This window comes from Mus caroli, chromosome 10 (genome assembly GCF_900094665.2).
Source record: "Mus caroli chromosome 10, CAROLI_EIJ_v1.1, whole genome shotgun sequence".
In the NCBI taxonomy this organism is placed as follows: Eukaryota; Metazoa; Chordata; class Mammalia; order Rodentia; family Muridae; genus Mus; species Mus caroli.
This window is the reverse complement of record NC_034579.1, coordinates 120,990,532-121,007,106: the sequence shown is the minus strand read 5'-3', so window position 1 is coordinate 121,007,106 and position 16,575 is coordinate 120,990,532. Positions and strand designations below refer to the sequence as shown.

The 16,575-nt window shown below is 48.0% G+C and overlaps 1 protein-coding gene across 4 annotated transcripts in view; it reads left to right on the top strand.

Moving 5' to 3' along the window:
* Positions 1-12,180, top strand: part of Ikzf4 (IKAROS family zinc finger 4) — a 20,274-nt gene extending 8,094 nt beyond the window's left edge. For 2 of the 4 annotated variants that reach the window (XM_021174625.2, XM_021174627.2), the window contains 6 exons: positions 401-505; positions 1,814-2,074; positions 2,694-2,861; positions 6,287-6,436; positions 7,120-7,251; positions 8,244-12,180. In XM_021174625.2, the coding sequence (XP_021030284.1) occupies positions 401-505; positions 1,814-2,074; positions 2,694-2,861; positions 6,287-6,436; positions 7,120-7,251; positions 8,244-9,007 (1,580 nt within the window). In that variant the 3' untranslated portion in view covers positions 9,008-12,180. Of the gene's footprint in view, positions 1-340; positions 506-1,813; positions 2,075-2,693; positions 2,862-6,286; positions 6,437-7,119; positions 7,252-8,243 lie in introns of all 4 variants that reach the window. The other 2 variants (XM_029482254.1, XM_029482255.1) reach the window with 2 other exon arrangements.
* The last annotated feature ends 4,395 nt before the right edge of the window (positions 12,181-16,575 follow it).

The following is a 16,575-nucleotide window of genomic DNA, read 5'->3' as shown; positions in this document are numbered from 1 at the left end:
ACCCTTTAAGGTGGTGTCTCCTAAAAAAAAAACCTCGAAAAAAAAAAAAAAAAAAAAAAAAAAAAAAAAAAAAAAAAAAAAAAAATGTCCCTTACCACCTCCTCAGATCCCTGTTCTCTGTTCTACCCTGGCCTGCCCAGTAGTGGGTGATGCTCTTCCCGTCAGGCACAGATAAAGGTAGGGTAGGCCAGACGGCTGCTGAGCTCACGGAAGTGAGAGTCAGCAAGGGGCACCCGGCTGCTGGGGCACGAGGTAGGGTGCTCAACATTCAAGCGTACCTCACACTTGGCTATAGAACAAATGTTTGTGATGTTTAACTGAAGTTTTTCTTAAACATTAGGTAGTGGACTATAGATGGCTTCAGCCCAAGCTTTACCTGCCATCCGTTCTCTCCTCCAAGGTAGCGGGGACTCATCTCTGGAGAAGGAGTTCCTTGGGGCCCCAGTGGGGCCCTCGGTGAGCACCCCAAACAGCCAACACTCTTCACCCAGCCGCTCGCTCAGTGGTAAGTGCGACCCTCTACCCACTCCTGGCACCAGGCAGCCCCATCTTTTGTCTTTTATTTGGCCTTCGGTTTGCTTTCCACTGGCCACCATTTCCGCATCATTTCCTTCTGGTTCCTGCTCAGAGACTATCAGGGTGGGGAAGGAATCCAGAACCTAGAGCTCTCCTAGCTTGTGGAAAGAGTGAATGGCTAACACCAGCCTGAGGTAAAGTTAGAAAGTGTATGGGTGATATTAAGGTAAAGGTTCCAGCAGGGTATGATGACACACGCCTTTAGTCCCAGCACTCGGGAGGCAGAAGTTTGTTCCCAGCCTGGTCTACAGAGTTCCAGAACAGCCAGGGCTACACAGAGAAACCCCATTTCGAGGGGCGGAGGGGGCAGGGAGCAGGGGGAATAAAGGTTCCAGAAGACAGAAATGGTCATCAGGGTAGAGAGAGAGAGACAGAAAACGCACAGTAGCGGGACTTCACCACTTCCACCGCACTACTTGCTACTCGGACCAGACAGGGCCCCCCCCATGCCCCTCCCCAGCTGGCTCTAGATCTGTGACATTCTCTAAATGGTTGAAATAGCCAGGAATGTAGGTCAGAGCTAGTGCCAAAGCTCCTCCCGCATGTCCCCTCAGGTTGCTGGGCAGAGGCTGTAGGGGGTTCAGTCTCCTAGGGAGGGGTAAGGATACCTGTCTTCCAGTGTTGGTCTGCTTTTAGCCTGCTCGCCCCTCCAGTCTCCCCAGGTCTGTTTTCCAGCCTCTGTTACTTGCTGGATTCCTGCCCAAGACAAACCTAGGCATCTTTCTTCCTTCCTTCCTCCTTCCTCTTCCCTCTTTCCTTCCTTCTTTTTTTTTTTTTTTTTCTTTTTCTTTTTCTTGTTCTTTCCTTCTATTTTTTTAGACAAGATCTTACTATGTAGCTCTAGCTGACTGGGAATCCACTATGTAGACCAGGCTGGCCATAAACTTACAGATATCCAACTGGCTCTGCCTCCCAAGTGCTGGGATTAGAGACGCATGCCACCATGCCCAGCCAAACACTGTTCTTAGTGACGAGAAATTTCAGGCTATGGCTCCTCTGCGGCCACCTGTTTGGCCCAGTGACTGAAGACAGCGCATGCGCACCCCACACACTCCATTGCTTCCAGTTCAGATGAGACTCTGGGATCCTCACCTGAGATAATAAACAGGCCCGTTGTCCCTCCTGACGCTTGTAAGCCTCCGTGTTTGCAGTCAGGACTGTAACAGTGTCATTCTTCCCCGGGAGTGGTTGCCCCTTTATCTGCCTGTATTCTAAACATCAGTCCCCTGACCCCCAGCCAACTCCATCAAGGTGGAGATGTACAGCGATGAGGAGTCGAGCAGACTGCTGGGGCCAGATGAACGGCTCCTGGATAAGGATGACAGTGTGATTGTGGAGGACTCATTGTCAGAGCCCTTAGGCTACTGCGATGGAAGTGGGCCAGAGCCTCACTCCCCTGGCGGCATCCGGCTACCCAACGGGAAGCTCAAGTGCGATGTCTGCGGCATGGTCTGCATTGGGCCCAATGTGCTCATGGTACACAAGCGCAGCCACACTGGTGAGTAAGCCCAAGGGCCTCCTGGGAAAGTTCTGGGTGGGGATGGGGGTGGTGGGGTGGGGCTGTGCTAAGACCCTGGTAGGGCAGAGGCCGAAGAGACCCACTGGAGAGTGGGGGCGGGGGACAGGGAGATGTTCAGCAATGGAAGGGTCAACCAGAGCATGTACTGGGCCCTCTGGAAGGATTCTTGACGCTTCTGTGTAGATCGGCGGTGGGGTGTGTCCACGTGTAAGGCCTTGTGGTGGATCTCAATACCATAAAAGGTTTGCAGAAGTGGGGGAGAGATTTTTAGTCAAAAAGGGACAGAATTCTGGGGCCTTTTCTCAAAATGTAAGCGGAGGGTATTGGGGAGTACAGAGCCCCTGCTTATCCTCCTCAGACTTTGAGCTCCTGGGTCAAACAGGACTCCCTGAGCTATTTTGGGCAATGGTCCTTTGGAAGGTCTTCTACCAAAGTTCTGGTTTCAAGTCTAGGGTAAAAGGGCCCCCAGGTGACCTCTATAACATAGGCCTGGTATGTGTAGCACCCACTGCCCCTCCAGAGTGCGCTGAGAAAGCTTGCCCTCCGCTCTTCCACACCCCTCATGCCGGTCTTCCCGGGCCTGATCTTTCACCTGCAGGGGAGAGGCCCTTCCACTGTAATCAGTGTGGTGCCTCCTTCACACAGAAGGGCAATCTGCTTCGCCACATCAAGCTGCACTCGGGGGAGAAGCCCTTCAAGTGCCCCTTCTGCAACTATGCCTGCCGCCGGCGTGACGCACTCACTGGCCACCTCCGCACACACTCAGGTCAGTGACTGACGCGCAGGAACAGAGAGAGGTACCCAGCATATGCAGAAAATGGTGCTTCGAGACTTTTCTCTGGAGAGGGATAATATAACGTCTGTCACTGAGGAGCAGAGAACTCAGAGCAGAGAGGGCCCTGCTGCACTGACTTGGGCAGCAGGCTCTGTGAGGAACTTGTAGGAGTCTTCACTGGGGTTTTTTACTGCCACATTCTGTGACATGAAGCAAAAAGAAAGTGGTTTAATGATACTGGCTTCTCTCTGGCCTTCGTCTCTAGACACTATAATGATGTCCTATGGCCCGTCACCTCTAATTTGAACCCCTTGGGAGGCTCTCTCCCATTCTCTCTTGCATTAGGACCTACCCCTGCCACCATATTTACCCCAACCCACTCCTACTCCCAAAGTATCAAAGGTCTTGGACAATTACCATGTCTCCGCTCCCCCATCTTCTAGTGGTTGCCATAAACCTGAGGGCTTCCAAATATGGGAACTAGGACCAAATAGGAAAAGACTATCTCATTTCTGCTCTGCATCCCAAGAAGTGGTCATTTTTTTATAGATGAGAGCTAGTCCAGGGCTGGTGAGATGGCTCAGTGGGTAAGAGCACCCGACTGCTCTTCCGAAGGTCCGGAGTTCAAATCCCAGCAACCACATGGTGGCTCACAACCACCCGTAATGAGACCTGGCGCCCTCTTCTGGAGTGTCTGAAGACAGCTACAGTGTACTTACATATAATAAATAAATAAATAAATAAATAAATAAATAAATAAATAAATAAATCTTTAAAAAAAAAAAAAAAAAAAAAAAAAAAAAAAAAAAAAATTTTAAAAAAAAAAAAAAAAGAGCTAGTCCAGAGAGAACCCAGGGGTCAGTGGTCGGTCAGGGGTCAGTAGGGAACTGGAGCAACGAGGCCCTAGTCCACTCAAGATGCTCGGAAGCTGGGTGTGGCTGTCTCCCAGTACCAGAGAGATGGGGGCAGGAAGGTCATGTGTTCATTCAGCCTGGGCTATGTGAGGCCCTGCCTCAAAATAACAAAAATAAGTGAAAGATTTTTGAGGTAGTGTCTGTGAAGGAACTGGAGAACTTCCTAGATATTTTACCACATTTTGGACTCGTCTTCTGCCTCCTCACCCAGCCTTGTTCCAGATTGGTGACCTCTTTGTCCCTCTGATTATCACTGAGTTATACTGTGTAATCTACAGAGAATTTTTCTTGTGTCACCTTCTATGATCATAAGAATTTCAGATGCAGGCAAGGGAGTTGAGGGGGGAAAAAATCTAGATGAAAATGTTCCTTTCCCGGTGGCAGACACTTCACTTTTTGAGACTTGGAGGTGGGGGGGGTCTCATGTATCCCAAGCTGATCTCAAATTTCCTGCGTAACCAAAGATGACCTTCCCTTTCTGATCTTGGTCCTCCTCCTCCCCGCCCCCCTTTCTCATGAACACTGGGTTGGAAGGGATACACCACTGCTCCTGCCAATGAGCAGCTGGGGATCAAACCTAAGGTTTCACACATACACACTCACACATTTACACACGCATACATACACACATATGCACACATACACATATACTTCACAGAGAGAGAGAGAGAGAGAGAGAGAGCAAGCTAGCTACTAAATGAGCTACAGCCCCAGCCCAAAGGCCCCCATTTGTTTAACAAGGACACTGATGCTGTGGGAAAGGAAATGAATGTTATGGGCTGTGCCTAGCTGGCCTTCATCAAGACCCCATGGTCAAAATACATGCTCCTTTTTCTCAGGAAGGGGTGACTCCCCTGGCTTGCTCAGAGCTAGGATAGCTTGGCCCCCAAGAAGGCCAGATTTTTTGTTTTTTCTTTTTGAGAAAGGGTCTCACTGTTTAGCTCTGGATAGCATGGAACTTGCCATGTAGACCAGGCTGGCTTCAGACTCAGAGAGATGCAACTGGGTCTGTCTCCCAGGTGCTGGGATTAAAGATATTCACTACAAGGTCCTGCAAGCACACAAGCCCTTAACAAGGTCAACTGAATAGATTTTGAATATTGTTTCGTAGGAGATTAAGGGGGGAGACTTAAGTGTAGGTCCCATCTCTGTGAGATGCTTCCTGCTGTAATTCACCTTGTAAAAAATAAAGGGCAACCTGGGAAGTGGTGGCTCACGCCTTTAATCCCAGCACTTGGAAGACAGAGGCAGGTGGATTTCTGAGTTTGAGGCCAGCCTGGTCTACAGAGTGAGTTCCAAGACAGCCAGGGCTACACAGAGAAACCCTAAAAAAAAAAAAAAAGAAAGAAAGAAAGAAAGAAAGAAAGAAAGAAAGAAAGAAAGAAAGAAAGAAAGAAAGAAAGAAAGGGCTAGAGGATCCTCTCCTAACAAGTCAAACCCCAAGGGTCTTGGGTGGAGAGGGACCTGGCACTCCATCTCTTAAACATGTCATTTATGGGCGAAGAGCAACATGGCAAAGGTCAATTTAGCAGTGGCCAACAGAGACATATGTGGGGCTGAATAATAATTACCAATCTCCTAGCAATGCCTTCTGCTGCCACGCTACTCAACGGTAGCAATAAACACAAATATACACAAATATACCTTGTTCCTCTGAGCTTCCTCCTCTCCCCTCTTCCCAAAAAATCTCCTCCCAAGAGTTGTGTTATCAATCTGTTTTCCCAGGCCCCCCCCCCCACTTTAGAGCTTTTATAACACGTTCTTTTTAAAACAACAACAAAAATAAACTCAAACTCATTCTCTTTCCTTTCCTTCACCTTCTCTGTTCTTTTGCTTTGTGGGGCTCCCTGGGGTGCGTGCGGATCTTAGTACCTCAGTATAATGACAGAGAAAGAAAAAGATCAGTAAAACCAGACAACTGCTGGAGGTAAAAACAACACAAGTAGGGACCAACCAGTGCTGTTCATGCGTACGCAGGACTAGGTCGGGGCTGCCCTTTCTGTTGCTTCAGCCCGCCAGTTTCCCTCCAACCAAAGCGGAGTGCTTGCAAGCAAAAAGTCCCCTTGTCTGATAAACAGCCATGACACCCACCCGCCTGCCTCACAGAAAGGTTAAACCACAGTCTGAGCCCCAGACTCTAAGATCCTGGGAAGATCCCCTGCTAAGTCCTCACGTCTTCACTTCCTTTGAGAAGCAGCCAGAGCACCTAGAATCCCTACCAGCCTAAAGCTGCATGCCACGGGGTCTCTTCCCGATGTCCACGGCCACGGGGTCTCTTCCCTTAGCTACACGGCGTCCACGGCTTCCTCAGATTTAGCTAACCTTTTCTTTGTTGTATGTGGAGTTGGGGAAGGGAAGACAATTTAAAAAAAAAAAAAATCAAGTTATCAACGTTCTTTCCTCTGCGTGCACAATGCAGTTGCTCCTCCTGCGTGACTCTTCAGCGCCAGGTACAGGGAGGGAGAAGTTACTCTCATGCTGCCTCTTCTCTGTCCTCCACAGTCTCCTCCCCCACCGTGGGCAAACCCTACAAGTGCAACTACTGTGGCCGGAGCTACAAACAGCAAAGTACCCTGGAGGAGCACAAGGAGAGGTGCCACAACTACCTACAGAGTCTCAGCACTGATGCCCAAGCTCTGGCTGGCCAGCCAGGTGGGGCTGTGGGTCGTACCATAGGGGAGCTGAGGGTAGGGCCAGGAGTTCAGGCAAGGGTGATTCTAGCACCTCTTTCCACAGGGATGAGGCTGCACTTAGCGAACCAACCAAGTATTCCTTCCTAAGCACCCCATGAGTGGCCAGCACAGCTCTGGGACAGGTCAATAGGGGGATCCAGACATAGAGGAAGGTCTACAGGGGAATCTGAGCATAGAGAAAGTTTGGATCTATAATCTCAGGGTAGCTGGAGAGAAGGCACAAAGAATCGAAGATCAAGGGTTGGACATGTACGATTCTTGGCAAATGGTCTAAAGTGTTCCTGGAATGAACTTAGTAAAGACCCAATGGTGATACATTCCTTTAATTCTGGCACTTAGAAGGCAGAGACAGGTGGATCTCTGTGAGTTCAAGGCCAGCCTGATCTATCTACACAGTGAGTTCAAAGCCAACCAGGGCTACATAGTGGGATCCTGTCTCAAAAATATAAAAGAAAAAAGAAAAGAAAGACAGAAAGAGAGGGAGCAAGAGGAGGAAGAGAAAGAGAGAGAGAGAGAGCGCCAGCCCAGTTTTGCAGGTGTAACCTTCCTTGACTACTGACTGGCCCGGTGTTTTCTCCAGGCAAAGGCTGCTGGGCCAATGCCACCCTCACTCAGTAGCTCCCACCTGCCCCTCCCCTCCAGGTGATGAAATCCGTGACCTGGAGATGGTGCCTGACTCAATGCTGCACCCATCGACGGAGCGGCCAACTTTCATTGATCGTTTGGCCAACAGCCTCACCAAACGCAAGCGCTCCACCCCACAGAAGTTTGTAGGTAAGAGTTCCCGTTCGAAAGGAGATAGCAGCTCCGAGGCACAGCTCAAATACATCACAGTTTTGACTGCCATTAGACCAGAGAGACCTGGGTCTGGAGATTTGATTTAGGGGGAAAAATGAGCCAAGTGGTCTCTGTGGTGCTCAGAGGGTTCCACTCAGAAGGGAGTGGATGGAAGGGAGTGCTTCAAGAGAGTTGGGGGATGATAGCACAGTCTGTAAAGGGCAAGTGTGAGAACCAGAGACTTCATCCCCCAGGACCTACCTAAGAATGCCAGGCATAGTGGCTCATGCTTGTTATCCTAGCACTGGGGAGGCAGAGAAAGAACAGTGCCCTGGGGCCGACTGACCAGGCAGCCTAGCCTACCTGGTGAACTCCAGGCCCATAATAGATCCTGTTTAAAAGATGGTGGCTGGTGGTCCTGAAGATCTCCAGGGTTGTCTGTCCTCTGCCTTCCGCTTATATGTATATATACATGCACATGTACAAGCACAGTGATGAATGTGCACACATGCACACACACATATACACAAAACACATATAAGAGAGAGTAGAGACCGGTCAGTATCAAGAACTCAACGGGGGCGGGAGGAGGGGGGATCGAGCTTTTCCATCCTTTGAAGAGAACAAGGACTTCAGTCTACATGGGCTGGTCTTAGAGTCAGTGAGAGGAAGCCGACTTGTGGTTCCTTGTCCCGCAAACGACATCTCTCTGAGGATCTGAAACATTTTGAAGTGATGACTTCATAGTGAGGCCTTACTCTAGAACTGTAGCCTGCCCAGGGCCTGACCCTCAGGGAAAGTAAGTGAGGTCACCTGGGGCTGTAGAGATAGCTTAGTGGGAGAATGTATAACATGTGAAGCCCTGGGTTGGGTCCCCAAAACTAATTAATGTCGATAAGGATACTGTTATAGTTAGGTTCCTGGGTTAGAAAACAAAGAATAAGGGTTCTTCAAATCCAATGCCAATGAGATCTGATCCTCCTCCGCAGGCGAAAAGCAGATGCGCTTCAGCCTCTCAGACCTTCCCTATGATGTGAACGCCAGCGGTGGCTATGAAAAGGACGTAGAGTTGGTGGCACACCATGGCCTGGAGCCTGGCTTTGGAGGGTCTCTAGCCTTTGTGGGTACAGAGCATCTGCGTCCCCTCCGCCTCCCACCCACCAACTGCATCTCAGAACTCACACCTGTCATCAGCTCTGTGTACACCCAAATGCAGCCCATCCCCAGCCGACTGGAGCTTCCAGGGTCCCGAGAAGCAGGTGAGGGACCGGAGGACCTGGGAGATGGAGGTCCCCTCCTTTATCGGGCCCGAGGCTCTCTGACTGACCCTGGGGCATCCCCCAGCAATGGTTGCCAGGACTCCACAGATACAGAGAGCAACCACGAAGACCGGATTGGTGGAGTGGTATCCCTCCCTCAGGGTCCCCCACCCCAACCTCCTCCCACCATAGTGGTGGGCCGGCACAGTCCCGCCTATGCCAAAGAGGACCCCAAACCACAGGAGGGGTTACTGCGGGGCACCCCAGGCCCCTCCAAGGAAGTGCTTCGGGTGGTGGGTGAGAGTGGTGAGCCCGTGAAGGCCTTTAAGTGTGAACACTGCCGCATCCTCTTTCTGGACCACGTCATGTTCACCATCCACATGGGCTGCCACGGCTTCAGAGACCCTTTTGAGTGTAACATCTGTGGTTATCACAGCCAGGATCGGTATGAGTTCTCTTCCCACATCGTCCGGGGGGAACATAAGGTGGGCTAGAGACCTCTTTCCCCACAGCCTGCTCTCAGCCCCGCCCCCACCCCACTGCCCCACCTACAGGTGTCTAGCCCAATTCCTGTTACACCCTAAGGAGTTTTGCGTTGTAGCCCCACCCACTGGCCGCCTCACTTCACACTTGACTTTGCCTGTTCCCTTCTACCCTAACCGATTTGAGCATTTCGAAGAGACAAGTCTCTTGCTTATATTTCTCCTTCTAACCTCTCTCCCCGGCACATTTGCTTTTTTTAATTGACTTTAACTTGGCCTTTTCTTAGTTTACTGCAATCTCTGGCCACTCCTTCATTCTTCTGCCCATGGCTCCCTTCTGCTCTAAGCCTAGATTTTTTTAAATTTTATTATTATTATTATTATTACTTGTGTGTGTGTGTGGATCCCACATCCTCCAACAGCTCCAGGGGTTGGAAGCTCCTCTCTGTGCGAAGAGACGTTGGGCTTCTTGCTTTAATCCTCACCCTTATTTATCTGACCCTTCACTTTTGATGCTGATACCTCCCAACAGCCCCACCTTAGCTCTGTGGCATTATTATCTCCTCTCTGGGACCTTTCAGCCCGGCACTCCATACCTCTCGTGCCCACTCACTTTAGGCAGCTTGCACTATTCTTAAATGAATGAAGAATTTCCTCATTTGCAGGTAGGAGGGGCTGTAGAAACTCTTCCCCAGGCACTGTGGACTGAGGGTCCTCTTGACCTCACCTGGGAATCCGAGCTCCCTAAAGACTACATTCAGGACCTCCCTCTAGGATGTGATACCACCCTTCCCTCTCCCTGGCTCACCCCTCAACACCACTCTGGTCTCAACTCGCCACTCCTGTCAGTGGTGGCTTTTCTCTTTCTCTCCTTGGAATGCCCCCATTTTATATTCTCAGGGGCTAAGGCTAGACCTGCAACCCTCTCTCTGACACCCAGAGAGAGCTGCAGGTACCTAGCTGAGAACCAGGGCATGGGAAGGGGGATGGGTAGATCTCTCTCCTCCACCTTTCAAACACTTACACTCCAGTGACCTTCCTAGGCTCTCAGGGACTCCTTCTGTCCCCATATTATGAGAAACCAGCAGGTTGCTGCTCGATGACCAGGGGTCTCTCAACCCCGTCAGTCACGCTGCCTTTTTCCTCTCCCTTCCAGCAGGACTTGCCGTCTCGTTCCCAGGCTCCTGGGCCCTGTTATGATCAATGGCAGGGAGAAAGGGGGTGTCTCTTTTCACTCTGCCAATTTTCAGTATAACCAAAAAATTGTCCCAGGATGAACTACACGTATGTGCCCGTCAACCATTCCACCCTTGTCCCAGCAAGAATGGGACGGACACAGCTGGGAGTCACCTCCACTGCCCTTTCCATACTTAGCTCCAGACACAGGGCAGGAGAGACAGTCTTCTCTGGTGGTTGCAGACACTCTGGCTATTCGGATAATTGAGGATTCGTGAGACCATGCAGGAGGAGGCATAGCTCCATTGCAGGTGGAAGTCTCTCTCTCTAAAGAGTTCCCTGCCAGGGCCACAACCATCCCACTCTGCTTCTTTGAGATTCAAACCAAAGGATGTTTTTTCTATATTTAAAGAAAAGGAAAAAAAAAGAAAAAAAAAAAACCAAACACAACACCTCATAAGTTATAGTCTTGGTCTTCACCCTCCCTTTCTCTTCCCTTCCTTCCATCTTCCTTCCCACGTGCCCTTTCTTTATCTCTTCTGCCTCTCCCTACTTTCCTCACTCCCTGTTAGGGACTTGGAGAGGCTAAAAAATAAAGATAAAGGGTGGGCTAGTTCAGATCCTGGGACTGGGGCTCTTAAGCATTCTGAAAAGAGTCAACTTTCCCCTATCGGGAGAAGGGTAGTGGGGTGAAAACCACTCTTTTCTCTTCTTCCTTCTGCCTGGCACTGCTTCCCAAAAGGACCAGATTGGCAGAGAGCAGCTCTGTGGGGCTGTTCTTCCCTGGCAATGTAGCAATAAGCAGGTGCTGCCAAACGCAAGAGAATGAGGGCTGAGCTCTGAAAGGAGTGGTCCCGAGACAAGGGAAGGGTCGCCACAACAGAGCCTTGGCACTAATTCCTTCTTGGGCTGGCACACAGCTGAGGTTACTGTCTGGGCTTCTCCTCAACCATTCTGGTTGTGAGCTCCCATTAGACCTGCTCCCACCTCTTCTGTGTCTGCCCTGTATTTGAGGACACCTCAGAAGGAGTTCCTCTGAGGCGCTAGAGCCTTAGAGTGCCCCACCCCTCCCTTTGTTTAGTCAGTCTTAGCACCTGTGACCTCCCAGGAACACAAAGAACTATGCTCCTGCGAGGCTATGCTAATGCCCATGAGAGCAGAGGTGGAAGGGACAAGACCAGGTGCTAGGGAGGAGGGGGCGTGGCGTCTCTCTCCAGCCCACCACTGCACTTTAACCAGGGTCTTAGGTACAAAATGCTACTTTTCAGGGCCTTCCAGCTCTGGAACCTCAAACATCCTCATGCTCTCTCCCAGATCCTTTTGCATAAAAAAACAAAACAAAACAAAAACAAAACAAAAAAATAAAGAAAAAGAAGAAAACAACAACAAAAAACAAAATGCCAAAATCCACACAGAGAAAAGAGGTGTTGTTCTCTCTTTTTTTTTTATTACTCTTAAAAAAAACACCACCACAAAAAAGTGGAGGGAAGGGAGAGAATTTCTAAATAGACACTTTTCCAGACCTGTGTGTGTGTGTGTGTGTGTGTGTGTGTGTGTGTGTATGTATGTGTGTGTGTGTGTGTGTCAGTGTCCAAGCTGCAAGTGGAATTTTATAATACTTCTGGCAGCTTCTTTCCTTGTATATATAATATATATATATTTTTAATCAGAAATTATGAAGATCAAAAATAGAATAAAAACAGAAGCAAGTGCAATACCACCTCTCCTTCTCCCCAGGGTTCCTCTGTAGCCTGTTCGGTGTCCTCTTTGGCCCTTGACCCTTGACCTTGTCTCTCTTCCTCTGGTTCCTGACCTATCCTCCCCTTCCCTCTTTTTAAAGAGTTTTTCTCCTTTCTCAAAGGGGGTTAAACCAGCTTTTGAGACTTACTGCAAAGCATTTTGTATATGTAACATACTGTAAGTAAATATTTGTGTAATGGAGAAATACTACTGTAAGTTTTGTACTGTACTGGCTGAAGGTCTGTTATAAATAAACACGAGTAATTTAACCCCTGTTTGTTCTTGGAGACTCCCTTTCCCTTGTTTTCCTTCTGGGAGGGAGGCAGACTTCATACCAACTATGTCTCTGTTCAAGACTTAGACAAGTCTAAGACTGAGAGGAAACCAGACAAGACTACTGAAGTTGTTGGTCTAGCAGAACAGATTTTGTTTTGTTTTGTTTTGTTTTGTTTTGTTTTGTTTTGTTTTGTTTTGTTTTTCGAGACAGGATTTCTCTGTGTAGCCCTGGCTGTCCTGGGACTCAGTTTGTAGACCAGGCTGGCCTCAAACTCAGAAATCCACCTGCCTCTGCCTCCCAAGTGCTGGGACTAAAGGCGTGCACCACCATGCCCGGTGTCAGAACAGAATTTTTTAAAGGCAGGGTGTCTCTCTTTGTAGTCCGGCTAGTCTGGAACTTACAGGAATCTACCTGCTTCTGCATCCCAATTTCTGGAATTAAAGGTGTGGGCCACTGTGACTAGCCTGTATTATTATTTTAATTTTTTTTAGATTATACTTTGATTATAATATTTCTCCCTTTCTTTCCTCCATATACCTAGCCCCAGTTTCTTTCAAATTCAAGGTCTTTTTTTCTTATTATTATAATAACATAATGATTTATATTATTATTGCACATATGCATACATGTATATAATCTGCATATATTCCTAGATATATTCAGTCTGTATAATGCTACCAGTATGTATGCATCAGTGTTTACCATTTGCCACAGGATAGCCGGCTGGTGTGGTCTTCCCTGGGGAGAGCCACCTCTCTCAATTTGCCCCCAGCTTTCTCCAGTTGCCTGCACTTCTTTGTGCGGGACTAAGGCCCCACGGGCTTTTCCCTATTCAATGTGATGTGTTCTTTGGTATCATCCTTGTCCAACTTGCATTTGGGCAGTAGTATTGGTACGATTACATGGGTGTGGTTTCTGATGTTGTAAAGGAGACACACTCTCACAGCAAACTCCCTGATCCTCTGGCTCTTACAATCTTTCACCCCCTCTTCTGCAATGCCCCCTGAGCCTCAGGTGCAGAAATGTTTTCATAGTTGTATCCACTGGGACTGTGCTCCACAACTCTGCATTTTGATTGGTTGTGGTTTTCTGTAGTGGTCTCCAGCTGTTGTGAAGAGAAGTTTCCTTGATGAGGGGTGAAGTCTATACTTTGTAGGTGTAAGGACAAACGTTTATAGATTGTTGCAAGGGATTATGCTGGCATAGTAAATTAGAAGTCATAGCTTGCCGGGCAGTGGTGGCGCACACCTTTAATCCCAGCACTTGGGAAGCAGAGGCAGTGGATTTCTAAGTTCAAGGCCAGCCTGGTCTACAGAATGAGTTCCAGGACGGCCAGGGCTACACAGAGAAACCCTGTCTTGAAAAAAAAAGAAAAAGAAGAAGAAGAAGTTGTAGATTCTCCTCCAATAGCCATGGCTTCACTAGCACTGAGTAGTTAACTAGGTTTCCATGGTCCCCCTCTCACTGACTGGTTCTTTTTTTTTTTTAATATTTATTTATTTATTATATATGTATGTACACTGTAGCTGTCTTCAGACACTCCAGAAGAGGGTGCCAGAACTCGTTACGGATGGTTGTGAGCCACCATGTGGTTGCTGGGATTTGAACTCAGGACCTTCGGGAAAGCAGTCAGAGCTCTTAACCCCTGATCCATCTCTCCAGCCCCTCACCGACTGGTTCTTAAGTCCAACTAGAGAGTTGTTGGTTACTGTGAAAATCTGTGTGCCACTACTGCACCTTAGGGTTATATGCCATGCTAGTCATTGATGTGGTTAGTGGGATCATAGCAGGAGAACTTTAGGTTGACTCCCTCTTTTGGAAGCTCGTATGGTGGGTGCCCTCTGGTATCACGAAAGCTAGACGTCAGGGAGGAAACATTCAGGTCAGTTCCACCTCAGGGGTCTCTGGGCCTTGCTTCTGACATGCTTCCTGTCTTCAGAAATAGCAGGAACATACCTTCCATCTCAGAGGTAACCAAGGGCAACAGGAAGAGGCTGCACGCTTGAGAGTCTCTTGGACAACCCTGGCCAAACCCTCAAAAGATGGATTCTCTTTTTGGTATTGTTTGGTACTGGGGTTTCGTTGGGTGGTCTTTGGCTCTCAGAGGGAGCACCATCAGCCCCGGTGAGAAGATGCATTAAAAATATATATGTGTATTTACATGGGGTGATGTGAATTATAGGGTTTTTTGGTAAGTAGATAATGCAGTATAATTTTTTGTGGCTTTTTACAGAAATGTTTGTTTGTTTTTTTCTTTTTGGCTTTTTGAGACAGGGTTTCTCTGTGTAGCCCTGGCTGTCCTGGAACTCACTCTGTAGACCAGGCTGGCCTCGAACTCAGAAATCCACCTGCCTCTGCCTCCCAAGTGCCAGCACTACTAAAGGTGTGCACCACCACTGCCTGGAAGAAATGTTTGTTATTTCATCCACTTCCTTCTTCTGTATTTACCTCCCTCCCTTTTCCCTAGAGAGGCCCCACCTCCCTATCAGATCAATTGTATATTACTAGTCTCTTTTACCTTCTTTGAATTTTCTTCGGAATTTACTTTGATCTTCCTCTCTAAGGAGCACCTCCCTTCCCATCTCCTTGATCAGATCCCATGTACACTGCTGCTTCCCCCTCTACTGCTCCCCAACCCCTGATCCTGGCAATGGTTCCACTTTACTGTCCCACTTCTGCAGTTGCTCTAGGATATGTGAACTCATACCTGAAGGTTTGCAGCTAGGAGCCTCCAATGACAGTGACTTTCCAGGTCTGGGTTACCTCGTTCAGGGTGATCTTTTCTAGCTCCATCCATTTACCTGAAAGGTTCATGATGTGTGTGTGTGTCTCTGTGTGTGTGTTTACAGCTGGACAGCATTCCACAGTGTATATGAACTACATTTTCACTACTTTTTGTCAGATGTAGGACGTTTAGGTTGTTCCTTCTCCTGCCTATTGTGAGTGGAGCAGCAATGAACGTGTCTAAGCACGTATCTGTAGAGTAGCATGTTGAATCCCTCTGGCATATGCCAAGGAGAGGTATGACTGGGTCATGTGATTGATTTATCTCTTGAAAGTTCTCCACACTGATTTCCATAGTGGCTGTTCCAGATTGCTATCCCACCAACAGTGAGTGAGTCCTCCCCATCCTCTCAGTCATTTCTTGTCAGTTGTTCCATTGATTTTGCCATTCTGACCAGAATAAGGAAAAATCGCAAAGGTATTTTTATTTTATTAAATAAATATATTATTTATTAAAGGTGTGCGCCACCACGCCTGGGTTCCTTTGATGGATTAATGGATGGAATCAGAGTACCATATTTTACTTTGTTTTTAAAAAAATTTTTTAGGCCAGGCGGTGGTGGCACACGCCTTTAATTCCAGCACTCAGGAGGCAGAGGCAGGCAGATTTCTGAGTTCGAGGCCAACCTGGTCTACAAAGTGAGTTCCAGGACAGTCAGGGCTATACAGAGAAACCTTGTCTCGAAAAATCAAAAAAAAAAAAAAAGGATATTTCTCAGCCCAATTTGGAGGCAGAGGCAGGCACATCTCTGAGTTCGAGAGCAGCTTGGTCTACAGAGCAAGTTCCAGGACAGTCAGGACTACACAGAGAAATCCTGTCTTGGAAAACCTAAAAAAAAAAAAAAAAAAAAAAAAAAAACAAACAAACAAACAAAAAAAACCTCAGTCATCTTTTTTCTTCTTTTGAGAAGTCTCTATTCAGGTTCCAGGCCCATTTTTCCTATGGGTCATTATTTATTTGGACTCCTTATTTTACGAGTTCTTTGTATATTCTGGATATTAAACCTTTGTCAGGTGTATAGCTGGAAAAGATTCTCTCCCAGTCTATGGGCTTCCTCTTTACCTGGTTGCTTGTTGCTTTAGCTCTGCAGAAGTTTCTCAGATTCATCAATTCTCACTCAAAAATACTCCTGGGACTGGAGAGATGGCTGAGAGGTTTGAACCCTTGTTTGTCTTGCAGAGGACCCTGGTACCATTCTCAGCACCCACAAAGTGGTTCACAACCTCTGTAACTCTAGTCCCAGGTGATTGGATGAGTGCTTCTGATCTTTCTGAGCACTAGGCATGCATGTGGTGTACATTCACAACATTTGGGGGAAATACACATATATGGGAAATAAAAACAAAACAAAAACATTTTATGTGTGCCACAGCAGGTATGTGGAGGTCATATAACAACTTTCAAAACCCAGTTCCAGTCATCCACCTTGGTGAGATTCAGTCTTTTTTTGTTTCCACCACAGAGCTCCTAAAATAGCTGTCCTGTGAGCTTCCAGTCTCAGCCTCCCATCACCACGCAGCAGCCTTCGGATTACAGATGTGTGCCACACAGCCAACAAAGTTTTACATGAATTTTGGCGAGTAGGATTAGCGCGTTTACCCC